This window comes from Oryzias latipes, chromosome 18, assembly GCF_053564925.1.
Source record: "Oryzias latipes strain Hd-rR chromosome 18, Olatipes_Hd-rR_3.1".
NCBI classification, from domain to species: Eukaryota; Metazoa; Chordata; class Actinopteri; order Beloniformes; family Adrianichthyidae; genus Oryzias; species Oryzias latipes.
Window position 1 is genome coordinate 1,612,797 of NC_136254.1, and position 13,809 is coordinate 1,626,605.

The 13,809-nt window shown below is 40.3% G+C and overlaps 1 protein-coding gene across 3 annotated transcripts in view; it reads left to right on the forward strand.

The window, feature by feature from the left end:
* The window catches only part of LOC110016811 (NACHT, LRR and PYD domains-containing protein 12-like), a 36,510-nt gene extending 24,593 nt beyond the window's left edge, over positions 1 to 11,917 (forward strand). For 2 of the 3 annotated variants that reach the window (XM_078936587.1, XM_078936589.1), the window contains exons 12-15: positions 733 to 906; positions 3,006 to 3,182; positions 9,799 to 9,972; positions 10,289 to 11,917. In XM_078936587.1, the coding sequence (XP_078792713.1) occupies positions 733 to 906; positions 3,006 to 3,182; positions 9,799 to 9,972; positions 10,289 to 10,313 (550 nt within the window). In that variant the 3' untranslated portion in view covers positions 10,314 to 11,917. The remainder of the gene's footprint in view (positions 1 to 732; positions 907 to 3,005; positions 3,183 to 9,798; positions 9,973 to 10,288) is intronic. The other variant, XM_078936590.1, reaches the window with a different exon arrangement.
* Positions 11,918 to 13,809: the final 1,892 nt, after the last annotated feature.

The following is a 13,809-nucleotide window of genomic DNA, read 5'->3' on the forward strand; positions in this document are numbered from 1 at the left end:
GTGTTTCTCTGGAACACAGAGGAGGATTTTCTGTTCTAAAGGTTCTGAACAGGGTTCTGTTCATTTAGCTTTGCTGTTGGAAAATTCTACAATGTCTCTTTGACAAGTTTACATGAATCAGCAACTTTGTTTTCATGAATCAGCAACTTTGTTTTCTTGAATCTTCCTCCTCTGTAAAATATCTGCAAACTTTCTTTGTTCATTTGTTTTTGTTGGATCCACTACAACAAGATTTTCCTATTGAAGATTTATTTTAGCCATGATTCAAAGTGATCATGAATTCTCAAACAATTTAGTTTACAATGTGATGATGTCATTTGAAAATGCATTTTACACTTTAGGATTCAAGATGAAGAAATACAATTTAATCTGACATATTTGAAATTAAAGCTTTAAATCAAATAAAATTCTATTAGATTTTAAACTAATGTGGTTTCTTGTAATTTATTCTACAATTGTCAGTTCCATTTCATGTTAAAGTCATTTCGTATCTATCACATTTTCATTCAATTTCATGTTTTTGGGTAAAAATCCAACAGAAATTGCTAAACAGCCCCCCCAAATAATGCATTGTCATTTACAGGTTTTTACGCTTTTTCATCCCAAAGTTTCTCCTGAAAATGTCATCTGTCAGTGTCTCATCAGGGCGGGTCCCACCTGACTGAATGGACCAAGTTCCTGGACCTCCAGCTGCATCACTGCTCCTGAACACACTTTTCTGTCTGATTGCAGGTTGAAGGACTGCAGATTGTCAGAGATCAGCTGTAAAGTTCTGGTCTCAGCTCTGAAGAAAAACCCGTCCAATCTGACAGAACTGGACCTGAGCGAGAACAACCTGCAGGATTCAGGAGTTCGTCATCTGTGTGGTTTTCTGGAGAGTCCAGAATGCAGACTGCAGACTCTGAGGTCAGATTCCATGTTTCAGTTGTGTTCACATCAATATGATGAGTACAGATGACGGACTTGCTGAGACTCTGAGGCTCCTTTTTTAATTTTTTTTACAGAGTTACTCCCGTATATCAGGTGTGCATAACTCATGATATTTAAATTGGAAATGAGGAGGAGGAGCTTGTCTGAGCATTCATGAGTGAAACTCAGGGGCATGTAAAAAAAACAGAGAAATGGTTTCTTAGCCAATGGCCACTCGATTCCCATCATTCATGTTGATGATCCGTTCAAAAGATTTGATTAGTTCCTGAACGTCACATTTCTACAACTCATCTGTGTCAGACCAGGAATGTCAGTGAACTCTGAATCTGTCTCCTGCATAAAGGACTGAAACTGCAGGAGATTCAAACCTTTAGCTCAGAACAAGTTTACAGATTGTGTTCCAGAGCTCATTCCATTGTCCATCTTCAGGACTTTGTCACATAGTGCTCTGGTGGATGATGCAGTGATCTGCTGTGAACTCACCACTACACTTCTCCTGCTGCATCTTTACTCACATCCTTCCTACTAGTCCACCTTTTTCACCACTCATAGCTGCTGCTCCAACCAGTTTGTTTCATGGCGATTCCACATTGGCCTATATTTTCAAAGATATCTTTGTCCTATGCATCAATTTAATGTCCATAATTTCCTCTATAAGGGTAAAACTTGAGTCTACTCCCTGGATGCAGACGTCCATCTGAGCAGTATCAGTCATGTCAGGACTTTCATCCACAGCCACAGAGTCTGCAGTAAAGTCTTTGCTTCTTTCACTCTACTGTGTTCTTAAACCAGCCGTCATTTCACAAACTCCACCAGAACCGTATTCCTGCAGGTTTCTGTTTGTCAGCATCTGCTTTCTATGTGGACATCAGACATCAAGCACCTCCACCTCCTCTGCAACCATCAAACTTTCACAGCAGCTTCACTTTAGGATTCTGCACAGCTGAAAAGCGTCTGCTAAAGTGTCTGATTCTTCTTCAACTCTTCTGCTTTCTGGATCTTCTGCTCTGACAGAAAATACACTTTTTTCCTAGTTCTGCCTCCAAGTGATTCATTTTTGTATCGTTTGTTCTTGTGTTCCTTGCTAGCTGTTGTTTTCATGTCTGCTCATTGTGAGAGGTGGACAGGCTGGCTTTACTCAGAACAACAGAGCTTGTTGTGTGTGTGACCTTCAGACACACTCCAGTATTGTGTTTCTCTGTAATTTCTCTCCATCAAATGTGCCGTTAACTATCTGAACTAGTTCAGCAGCAGTCCTAGTCATGAGTACTTCAGGGACAAACTGGTAATCCCAGTTCTTTTTTAAATCTGGACTCATTGTGTGTTTCTCTGGAACACAGAGGAGGATTTTCTGTTCTAAAGGTTCTGAACAGGGTTCTGTTCATTTAGCTTTGCTGTTGGAAAATTCTACAATGTCTCTTTGACAAGTTTACATGAATCAGCAACTTTGTTTTCATGAATCAGCAACTTTGTTTACATGAATCAGCAACTTTATTTTCATGAATCAGCAACTTTGTTTTCCTGAATCAGCAATTTTGTTTACATGAATCTTCATCCTTTGTAAAATATCTGCATGGGATACAAACATTCTTTGTTCATTTGTTTTTGATGGATCCACTACGAGATTTTCCTATTGAAGATTGTTTTTACCCATAATTCAAAGTAAACGTCAATAATTGAACAATTCACTTAACAATGTAATGATGTCATCAGGTTTCACAATTTGGGATTTAAGATGAAAAAATACAATTTAATCTAACATATTTGAAATTAAAGCTTTAAATCAAATAAAAATCTATGAGATTTTAAACTAATGTGGTTTTTGGTTCCATAATTCAGATGAAAATTCATTTGACAATTTTGTCAGTTCCCTTTCATTTTGAAGTCATTTCAAATCCATCACATTTTCATTCAATTTCATGTCTTTGGGTCAAAATCCAAAAGAAATTGGATTTTGACCCCCCCAATAATGCATTTTATTTACGGGTCTTTACGCTCTTTCAGCCCAAAGTTTCACCTGAAAATGTCATCAGCTGCATCACTGCTCCTGAACACACTTGTCTGTGTCATTGCAGGTTGGAGAACTGCAGTTTGTCAAAGATCAGCTGTGAAGTTCTGGTCTCAGCTCTGAAGGAAAACCCGTCCAATCTGACAGAACTGGACTTGAGCGTGAACCAGAAACTGCAGGATCCAGGAGTTTCTCCTCTGTGTGGTTTTCTGAAGAGTCCAGACTGCAGACTGCAGACTCTGAGGTCAGACTCCATGTTTCAGTTGTGTTCACATCAATATGATGACAAAGTTGTGTTAGGACTGAACTGCAGACATGAGGCATATCAGCTCTGCTTTCTGTCTTTCCTTTGGTCCCAGAGATTCTTTTAAAGCAAGTCCAGAAGCAGCAGCCGTGCACGCTCACATGCACTCTGAATCCTGCTGTGTTTCAGCAGATGGAGCTGAGAGTCCAAAGGGTTAGGGCAGTGCTTCTCAATTATTTTTTGCAAGGCCCACCCTAGAAAAAAGAAAATGTTTTGCGCCCCCTACCCCCCCCCCCACACACACACCCACACACTCGCCACGGAGACAATATTGTGGCGTCCCCTTTTCCCGAGTCACTGAGGCACGGGGACAAAATCCTTTTTATGGTTTTTATTTCGGCTACTGTAGGCCGTAACCAACGCCGTAGAACATGCAGCAACTCTCAATCTCTAGAACTTTCTCCCACACCCGCTGAATGAACGAACTACCCAGAGCCAACCCCTCTCTGCATGATGCGTTCAAGTAACTCTCGAACTTAGGAACGACCAACAGTCACCCAGTCATACTCAGTCCGCTACTATATATTAGGTTAGTATCTATAAAAATTGAGTAATTAGACATGAAATTGTATCTTTTAACAATAAAAAAAAGAAATATAAATCCACTTTCAACAAATATAAAATTACTTTGCCACACAGAAACCCTGTTCTAGTTTAAAACAGAATAAAAGCTGAAAATAAAAAATCTGTCATTCCTTATTTAAACAAAAAAACGTTTTGACCAACCGAACCATTTGATGCTGAGAAAACAATTCAATCAATAAATAATATTAAATGTAAATTTTATTTGAAACAATAACACAGCAACACCAATATATTTAATGTTTTTCAGTCTGAAGAACTAGATAAAAACATTGTTCTGATTTATTTTCTAAATGATGATTGTGTAACCGAGCGATGGGGGAAGTTCAATAATCAGTCACTCTGGAGTCACAAACAACACGGGACAAGTCCGCCATTTAGTGAATCTGCTCACCACTCCTTTATTCTTCTTCTTCAACTCCAAAATTCACAATACTCTCTGATCTTGCCACGCCCCCTGGTCTTTAGGGTAACCCGGGAGGGACACACCTCTCCCAAAATAAAAGATCCAAGAAGTTGGTTACAATTGTTTATTTTTGATCTCATAAAGTGCAGCTGTTTTCCTGCATTACTGCTGTCTTTATGTAAAATACTGTTACCAACTAAACAACAGGCAGACAAAGAAAACATGGATGGAAAATAAAGACACGTCATCAGAATGTCTACAATAGTTCATAAAAAACAACATTATTAGCATGAGCTGAGGAATCTAAAGGCACGTGATTATCCTGATCTGGGCAGCTCTCTATGAGGTGCCGTGTAGGACATTATTCAGAATTAGCATTCATAAACACATATGAAATCTCTCACACACACTAGTGAAATGCTTGTATACATACAACTGAAAATATAGTCATTCACATAAACGTGTGAAATCTCTCACACACACATGTGAAAATGTTCTCACACACACTACCAAAATACTCACACACATACTACTGAAATTTTCAATAGAAACGACGGAAGGCATTTCAGTAGAGACAGTTTTTTTTTAAACTTTTTTGTTAGAAACGAAGTTGGTCGACGGAAGGCATTTCAGTGGAAACGAACCTGTGTCCGAATTCCTGCCCTAATCCCTAATTACTAAAACCCTATATAGTGCAGCACTATATAGATCTCCATATAGTTCTCTGAATTTTAAAAGCAATTTGGACACCCATGCTCACTACTTTTTTCTTTCGGGTGTTGTTCATAAGGTGCTTGACACGAAAACAAATTGGCGCATTACCGCCACCACCTGGTCTGGAGGCGAACTACTCCTATTTAACGCAGAGAATGACACCTATTTGTCAGAGTAAAAACACAATAAATATGGACATTTTACAAAGACTGCTCTGTTCTGATCATGGAAAACGTGGCTGATTTATAAATAATTAAATTACAAACACTTTGGTGTTGATTTAATGTATTTGTTCATAAATAAACCCCCAAGTTATTTATTCATGGCAATATTTATTTTTTGTTTTTGTGCCGCTGAACGATTAACCGGCTCTTGCGAGGAGGCATTTTCTCCTGTAGTTTTCTCACACCTTACTAAAAATGGCTTTGAATATGAATCTGTCCGTGTTCATGGCAATAATTCAACCATTTTTCGTGAGATCATTTTGTATTGTCCCCCGCCCCGCAGGAAAAAAAACAGGTATTGGTATTAATATTATAAAAGAGATTCATGTCCTCCTCCAGCCTCATCTTTTCATGCATTCCTCCTTTGTGTAATGTGCAACTTCATTATTAAATATATTTTCACAAATCCTGTTCGGTTAAAAGTGTGCGTGTGTCCGCGCGCAGACAGACGGCCTGAATCGCGCTAAACCAGCTGGTAAAGATGCAGGTCAAAGTAAAAAAAAAACATTGTAATGGTTCGACAGAGCTGAAAATCTATAATTAATTTTTTCCTGATGGAAAAATACTTTTTTTTTTAGCTTCAGCCATTTCCCGTTTTTGCTGTTCTGGCCTCAGTTGGGCATCGGCACGCAGATCTGAACACCATGCTTGTCTCACGATGAAGCTCGTTTGAGCTTCTTTTCTGCTTTATCAATTGACATCATGTCCCTGCCAGGAAACCTGCTCCTTCCTTCCTCATCCAGCGCAGTGTTGCCAGATAGAGTCACAGCTCTTTCATCCTTCTGCTGCCCCAACTATCGTGCGTGCTCTCTGTAGAATACACTGGGAGCGCGGGGAAAACAACTCTCAGCTGCAGAGGATGTGAACAGGTGAACAGGTAGAGAGGAGAAGCAGGTAAAGAGGCGGGGGAGGGGCTTTGGTTTCAAACTCTGTCAGAGAGATGCAAACACGGCGTCAGATTCAGACGCAGCTTTCCCTGCGGGAGTTGAAGCAGAGACTTTCCCTGGGATGATTGTATGAACTCAAACATGGAAACATGATTACCAAGTAGAACTCTTCAAAAATAATAAACCTGATCTCTCCACATTCTCAGTGTCTACCATGCATTGACAAACACATCGCTCCATGCAGCGATCAGACCATAACCTCTAGCTGGTAGCTCCGCCCACACGCGACCGCGGTATCAGGCTTTAAAGAACACAATTTCTAAGAGGCAGGGCGGGGCGCTGCACACCCCCAACAACAGGTTAGATGACAGTGGCCATTAGGCGTCTCTACCTGGTGCCTTCACGGAGTTCGGTACATAAGACTCCAACAGCCGCACAGCCTAACGTAGTCCGCTAATATATATTCATGATTCATGATGATTCCCGCGGGTTTTTTTTTCTGCCACCCACTCCCGCCCGCAGCACAATTCAAACCGCCCAATCACGCGAGATTTTGGCAATCCCAATGCATCCCTCTACATTTTTTTTTTTTTTTTTTTTTTTTTTTAATTGAAAAAGACAGTTGAGGTTAACAGTTTGAGACAATTGTATACAATTATGCAAAGTGCAAAAACATCGAAAAAAGGTACTGGACATGTACAAACAGCCAATGCAGAATAAAGACAATATAATTTTTTTTTTTTTTACCAATAATACAGAAAAATAAAATAAAATAAATACAAGACATTAAAATAAAATAAAAAATAAATAAAAAAAGGGGGGGGGGGGTTTACATAGACATTGCAATTAATCTTAACTTAGGGGGCTATCAAGAAGCTGTAATTTACATATGATACTTTGAAGTTCCATAGCAAGTTTGTTTTCCATGAAGTTTACAGATGAAAAAAAAGAGCAGAGTTCTTTATGAAATGTAGAAAAAAATGGTTTGATTTTAAGGAAACGGCATTTATGTATATAGAATTTACCCAAAATAATAACAACATTCAGAATAAGTTCTGTGTTCTTGTTTTCTAAAATAAACCCAAAAATGATATCCTTAATAGAAAAGTCTGCTAAAAGTGGAATCTTGGGGAAAAGCCAATAATGTAAGCTATTCCAAAAGACATCAGAATAAAAACATTCAAAGAAAAGATGCTCAGTTGTTTCAATCTCCACATGACAAAAAGAACAACAATTTTCAGGAATTCCAAACCGTTTTCTTAATAATTCCTTGGAAGGGTAAATACCTGAAAAGGTGTTAAAGTGAACTTCCTTGGCTTTAGGAGGAATGGGGAGTTTTAAATATTTAGTTCGTATTTGTTTCTTTTTTGAATTATTAAAATATTGGGTTATATAATTTGGATTTGAGACGTAGGGAAAGGACGTTACATTAAAATATTCTCTGATTTGAAGGTTTGGGAGTTTGGCAGTTGCTATGTTGTGTCCATTAATCAGAAGCTTGGGGACAGTAGGATGTCTGTAGATGTCATTATGAAACAAATCAGAAACTGAGCTCACAACATTTTGAGGAATGGCCTTAATAATTTTTTCAAAATCTTTTCTATTCGTTAGTGAACCATATTTAGCTGTGAAATCATCAAAAGACATGAGAGTGGCATTGTCATTAAGAAGATGCATTAAAGACCAAATTCCATTTTCAAACCATGTTGGAACAAAGATAGACTTGTTTCTGATAGTGATGTATCTGCAGTTCCATATGGGAGTGTTGTGTGGACTGTAATTGTGTTTATAAATGAGCTTCCAATACATGAGAACCTGCTGATGAAAAGACGAAAGTTGAATGGGAAGTTTCTTATTGTCAAAATCACAACTGAGTAAAAATTGGATCCCTCCTAGGCGGGAAAATATTTTATTAGGAACAATGAACCAAATACTATTTTGATTCCTAATAAATGATTTTAACCAGTTTATTTTTAAGGTGCCATTAAGGCTGTTAAAGTCTATGGCTTGAAGACCTCCATCTTCATATTTTTTAGTCAGCGTACCTTGTTTAACATAGTGTGTTTTCCTTTTCCATATGAAGTTAAAATTGACTTGATTAATAGATTTGATGGCTTGTTTAGGGACACCTATAGAATAGGTGGGATATATGAATCTTGATATGCTTTCAATTTTGGTGAGGAGAATTCTACCAAAAATAGAAAGATCTCTCTGTGCCCAGTTATTCAGCAGAGTCGAACATTTCTCTAGTTTGTCCCAAACATTCAGTTTTTCCAAGTCTGTTTTGTTTTTAGTTATATGCATTCCGAGGTATTTAACTGTGGATTTAATAGGGATATTATAAGCATTCAATAATGTACATGGTTTAATGGGTAAGATCTCACATTTGTTTAGGTTCAATTTGAGGCCTGAAGCTTTTGAAAAGATGTCAATAGTTTTAAGAATCTTGGGGATGTCATGAAGATTATTAAGGAAAATTGTTGTATCATCGGCTAGTTGGCTTATTGAAAATTCAGCATTTGCAACTGTCAGCTTACCAAAGTCAGTATGTTTGATGAGCAAAGACAGCATTTCTGCTGCTGCAATAAAAAGAAGGGGTGAAATTGGGCAACCTTGTTTTATACCTTTGTTGATGTTAAATCTGTGAGACGTTCCCTGAGGTATGCATCCCTCTACATCGATCCACACTGGTTTTTCGTAGAGACTTCTGGGAAATTTCTAGTGCAGGCTGCCGATACACATCACCATAGCAACGCTTTTGACTGCCGTTAAATCTCGCGATAATCAGCCAACTTCCGTTTCTACTGAAATGCCTTCCGTTTCTATCGAAATTTTCAGTAGTATGTGTGAGAGGATTTTGGTAGTGTGTGTGAATGAATATATTTTCAGTTGTATGTATACAAGCATTTCACTAGTGTGTGTGAGAGATTTCATATGTGTTTATGAATGCTAATTCTGAATAATGTCCTACACGGCACCTCATAGCTCTCCGCGTGCGCGTTCCTACTCTCAAACAGAGCCCCCCCCCCCCCCCCCCTTTCATTCTCTCTCACACACGCGAGCCGCGTGTGACAGGAGGCGGGAGCAGCTGCAGGGACGGAAGTTCACTGTTTCAGCCTGTTACAAACTCTGTGATATAAGAGATAATAAGAAAACAGTGGCGCAGATTTTTACCAAGCATTGAGCCGCTGTCACCGCAGACCCCCGTTAAATTTGCGCAACTGTGCCTAAGACCGCTGCTACTGTGCGCGCCCCCTGGCATCGCACCGCACCCCCCCTGGGGGGCGCGCCCCCCACTATTTGAGAAGCACTGGGTTAGGGTGACAGAGTCCTGCTGCAGCTGGATGCTGCTCTGACAGACACATCCTCCACAAACATCCTCACCTTTTCATCCACAAACAACATCACATCATCCATCAAAGCTCCCAGCAGCTTCTGACTCTGAAGTCATGGATCAGGGATCAATGTCCAGCATTTGCTGCTGACTCTTCCTCATCACTTCCTTCTTCTCTCTGCTTTGATCTGTTGGAGCTCAAAGTCTCTGCTTGAATGGCTGCAGCAGAGAAGGACTGGAAGATCATCTCCTGAAAACTGGGAGGAAGACTTTCCAGCATCATGCTGCCTCTGCTGGACTCTTCTGATCTGCTGCTGATGCTTCACTTTTTCTATACATTCTGATCTTCTTGTAAAGGATGAAGAACATGAACTTTGTCTTTAAACTCAACTCTTTCTTCTGGATTCAGGTTAAAGAGCTGCAGGTTGTCAAAGACCAGCTGTGCTGCTCTGGTCTCAGCTCTGAAGTCCAACCCGTCCCACCTGACAGAACTGGACCTGAGAGACAACAGCCTTCGTTCTTCAGATGTTCAGCAACTCCAGAATCTGGTGAAGAGTCCAAACTCCAAACTGCAGACTCTGAGGTCAGTAGAGGGTTGGAGTCATTCCAGCTGCTTCCAGATGTTTGGTCCTGAAGTTAGTCTGAGAGCAAAGATGCAGAGTTTCCTGTGAAGCTGCAGCTTCTCAGTGAAGCTCTGAGGAGAATGATGACAGGCTTCAGGACAACAGTCAGCCAATCAGAGCAGCAGAAGCTCCAACAGGTGAAGATGACAGGAAGCTGCTGCTCTGAACAGGACTGAAGCTCCTGCTGCTCTTTCTGCTGCTGTACTGCATCACTGACTGACAGACCAGGATCAGGAGACACTCCTTCATCTCTGTCTCTACACTTTCTCTCTGCAGGTGGGAGACTAATAAGTCAGACTGATGTTCCTCCTGGAGGAGCAGCAGCTGGTCTGCAGAGATGTGGTGACTGGACGGTGTTCCTGGGAGGTGGAGAGCAGAGTGATGGAGGAATCAGAGGAAGTGGAGATGAGTGTCAGAGCTGCAGCAGGAACTGATCTGAGATCAGTTCCACTGTCTCTCTCAGCATCAAGTGGACAGTTATTGTGCTGCAGCTCCCCCAGTGGACTGATGGAGAACTGCACTTCCTCTCATTTGAACTTGGTGTTGATCTAAAACGTCACTATGGGGTCAAGTTAGGATCAGCTTGAAAAGAATTATGGAAATGTTGAAATAAAAATATTAAACTTGAGAGCATTAAAAAAAGTAAAATATAAAAAGAAGCATTTAAACCATAGACTTTCACGAAATAATAAAAATCATATTTATGAATTTACAACTTTTTTAAGTTCTCTCTCTTTGTTTTTTCATGTGGAGGTGGAGATTTGAGCTCATTGGCTACCAGGACAGATTTCTATCTGGTGAAAGAGGAGATGTCTTACTACAGATTTTCTACACTTTTCTCAGACATAAACATTTTCACACTTTACATTGGTGATAATGCTCCCCCAAAGTCTGGGACATCTATAGACATTGTTCCAGAGCAGAAAAGTCCTTAACTTACCACAACCAGTTTTCAAATTTATAATCTGTTTTTTTCATTCACTTTATGATAATCCTAATTTGACCATGTAGATCAGTTGGATTCAGATGTTCAGCAGCTCCAGGATCTGGAGAAAAAAAAGACCTGCAGACAAACAAATTCTGTTCTAGATCATCACTTTCTTCTTTGATTTACATTTGATGAATAGATAAGAGTTTGTGATGAACCAATCAAGAATTGAGGGATTATTGATCAGACAGAACCTTTCTGAATGACATAGATCTACATGTGGATCAGGGAAAAACACAGTCAGGGTTGGATCCTCGTTCTGTCTCTGGAACAGAGAAAGACATTAGAACCAGAACTCTGGACCACTTGATTTATGTTTTAAATACAATATACCATTTTTCAATTCAGTTTTTATCTCTGTTGTGAACTTTGGAAATTTTATTCAAATAAACACTGATATGAATTTGTTTAAAGCCAGTTTCCTCTTGGTTCAAAGTAAACCTGAACTGGTTTCTCTTAACTGATGTGGATGTGGGCTCTAGCTGTAAACACTGCTACAACATGAAGGGGATTGTCATGTATTGTTACCTCTGAGGTTGAACACCCCCCCCCCCCCCCCCCCCTGACAGCGTGTCAGTGGTTGTATTGATGAGAGGGGATCAGATAAAAGAAGACTTGGACCAGCATATCTGCCCCAGTCTGCAGCTATCAGCCCAGTCAGGCTGGACTCATGTGAGAGTGAAACTGTCATCTTTATTGGAGGGAAGAGCTGCCATTTTCTTATATATATATTTTTTGCTTTTTGCTTTTAGTAGCCAGACAGTCAGCATGTAGGTTTGTGACTTTTATTTTGTAGGATCTGAGGGAAGTTTGTTTTCTACATTTACTAGAGGTGTGTTCTGTTTGTTGTGTTAGCCTTTTACTCTCCCTGAATTTCAGATGCTCAAGTAATAAATTCAAGTTATTCTTTATCTCCAGTTATTTGTTGTTTTTTCTCTAAAAATCGTTATCGACTGCATGACAGAGCCTAGTGTGGGCATAGCAGAGATGCACACCCCCACTGGAAACACTGCTGAACAGAAATACACTGAAGGAATAATGACAGTTTATGTACACTAATACAGAGACACAAGTCCCATTCACACAATGGTGCAAGCTAGAACACCAGGAGCATCAAGAGGTTTAGAGTCTAACCAAAGGGAGCTTTGACACATGGGAATCAAACCCTCAGTTTTACAATCACAGGGTGACCGCTCTACCTCTGTGTCACAACCAACCCCAACAGCTGTGTGGTGAGTGGCCACTAAAACTTAGTGACTGAGACTGTGAGCTAAAAAGGAACAACAAGAATAAATGCTAAGCAGAACCAGAACACAAAAAATGTCCATAAATGAACAAAACCAAGAAAAGTGACCAACAGACAGCAGACAATGGGACACTGCTGCTGGGCCTAAAATCACATTTACACAAACTGGATCTGCTGACACATCAGACCAGTGAGAACACTAGAAACATCGTAACTTGATGGCAGATGTTCTAGTGTTAGCTGTTGAAGGAATTTATTTTTTTGTGGTCCTCATTTCTCCTAGGTTTTTATCTTATCTTTATTTCATTGAAGGTTTTCTTACAGGTTTACTGTGTGAGGTTCCCATACTTTGAATTTCAAAGGGGCTTCCTGAACATTGCATATGTAAAGAGGTTGTGATGCTTGAGCTTCGAACTCATCCCCTTCAGGAGAAAACGGTCTTTGATCTTCTGAGGCCATTTGGTTGTAGGTCTGACTTGGATCATAAATCAATCATCTCTGAGACTGCTTCCATCCCTGGGAATCACCACAGGCATCTGCTCCCGTGTGGGGAACAAAGGTGTATTGTCTACTGGATGCTAGGTAAATCCGGCCACATGTGGGGGACCACCTAGGGAGCCATTTGGTTGCGGGACCATGTCAGTATGGGAGGTGACTTCAGACGCGGGAAACAGATGCTGACTCCTAACATGGACTGACAGAAGTAGGCAGGCTCCCTGCCAGCCAATCCGAGCGTCCAGAGGAGGAGTCTGGACACCATGCTGTGTTACGAAGGAGGAGGCTGAAACCGAGATGTTAAAACAGCTGGACGGAGGAACTTTCGCTGTTCCCAACAGGCTGACACGTTAAGACGTTTGTAATTTGGCGCTGTGCAAGCTCTGAAACTTTGGGAACCCAGATGATCTGTTTTATTTTGTTTTACTCTGTTTTTAGAAATATTGTTAGGGAATAAATTTGTTAAACTTAATCCGGCCGAGTCCCGTGGTTTCTCCTTCTCGACTTTTTTGAACATGCAACAAGGAAAGTAATCTCAAAGCGACAGATTATTATTTCCAACACTGTTTACATACCACCAGATGCTGACACTATCACAGCTCTCAACCTCCTGCTAACTATCATCAACAAGCAACAGCTCGCCCACCCTGATGGACTCTTGATTATTGGTGGGAATTTTAACCAAGCATGTCTTAAAATAGTGCTCCCCAAATTCACATGTATGTGAAGTTTGCCATCAGGTGAGAGAACACTTCAAAGTGTTTTCTACTCTTGACCTAAACATGATCTATAATTGTTTCCCCCTCTCTGTTGTGGGAGAAGTGACATGCTGTCTGAAACCTCTGTCAATCATTAACTTACAAATGGAAGTGTGCAAGGGGGTCGAGCCTCGTGGAAGGATTTCTGGTTGAGGCGGCAGATTATGGACTAGGATTCCGGTCAGAGAATCACGGCACTTGGAGAGAGAGACTGAATTTTTTTCTTTTATTGAACGTTGGAAGAAGAACTACAGCAGCTTGTTTCTTTCATCCGTGTTGTGACAAAGTAGTTTATCTACTTGTCACCGGT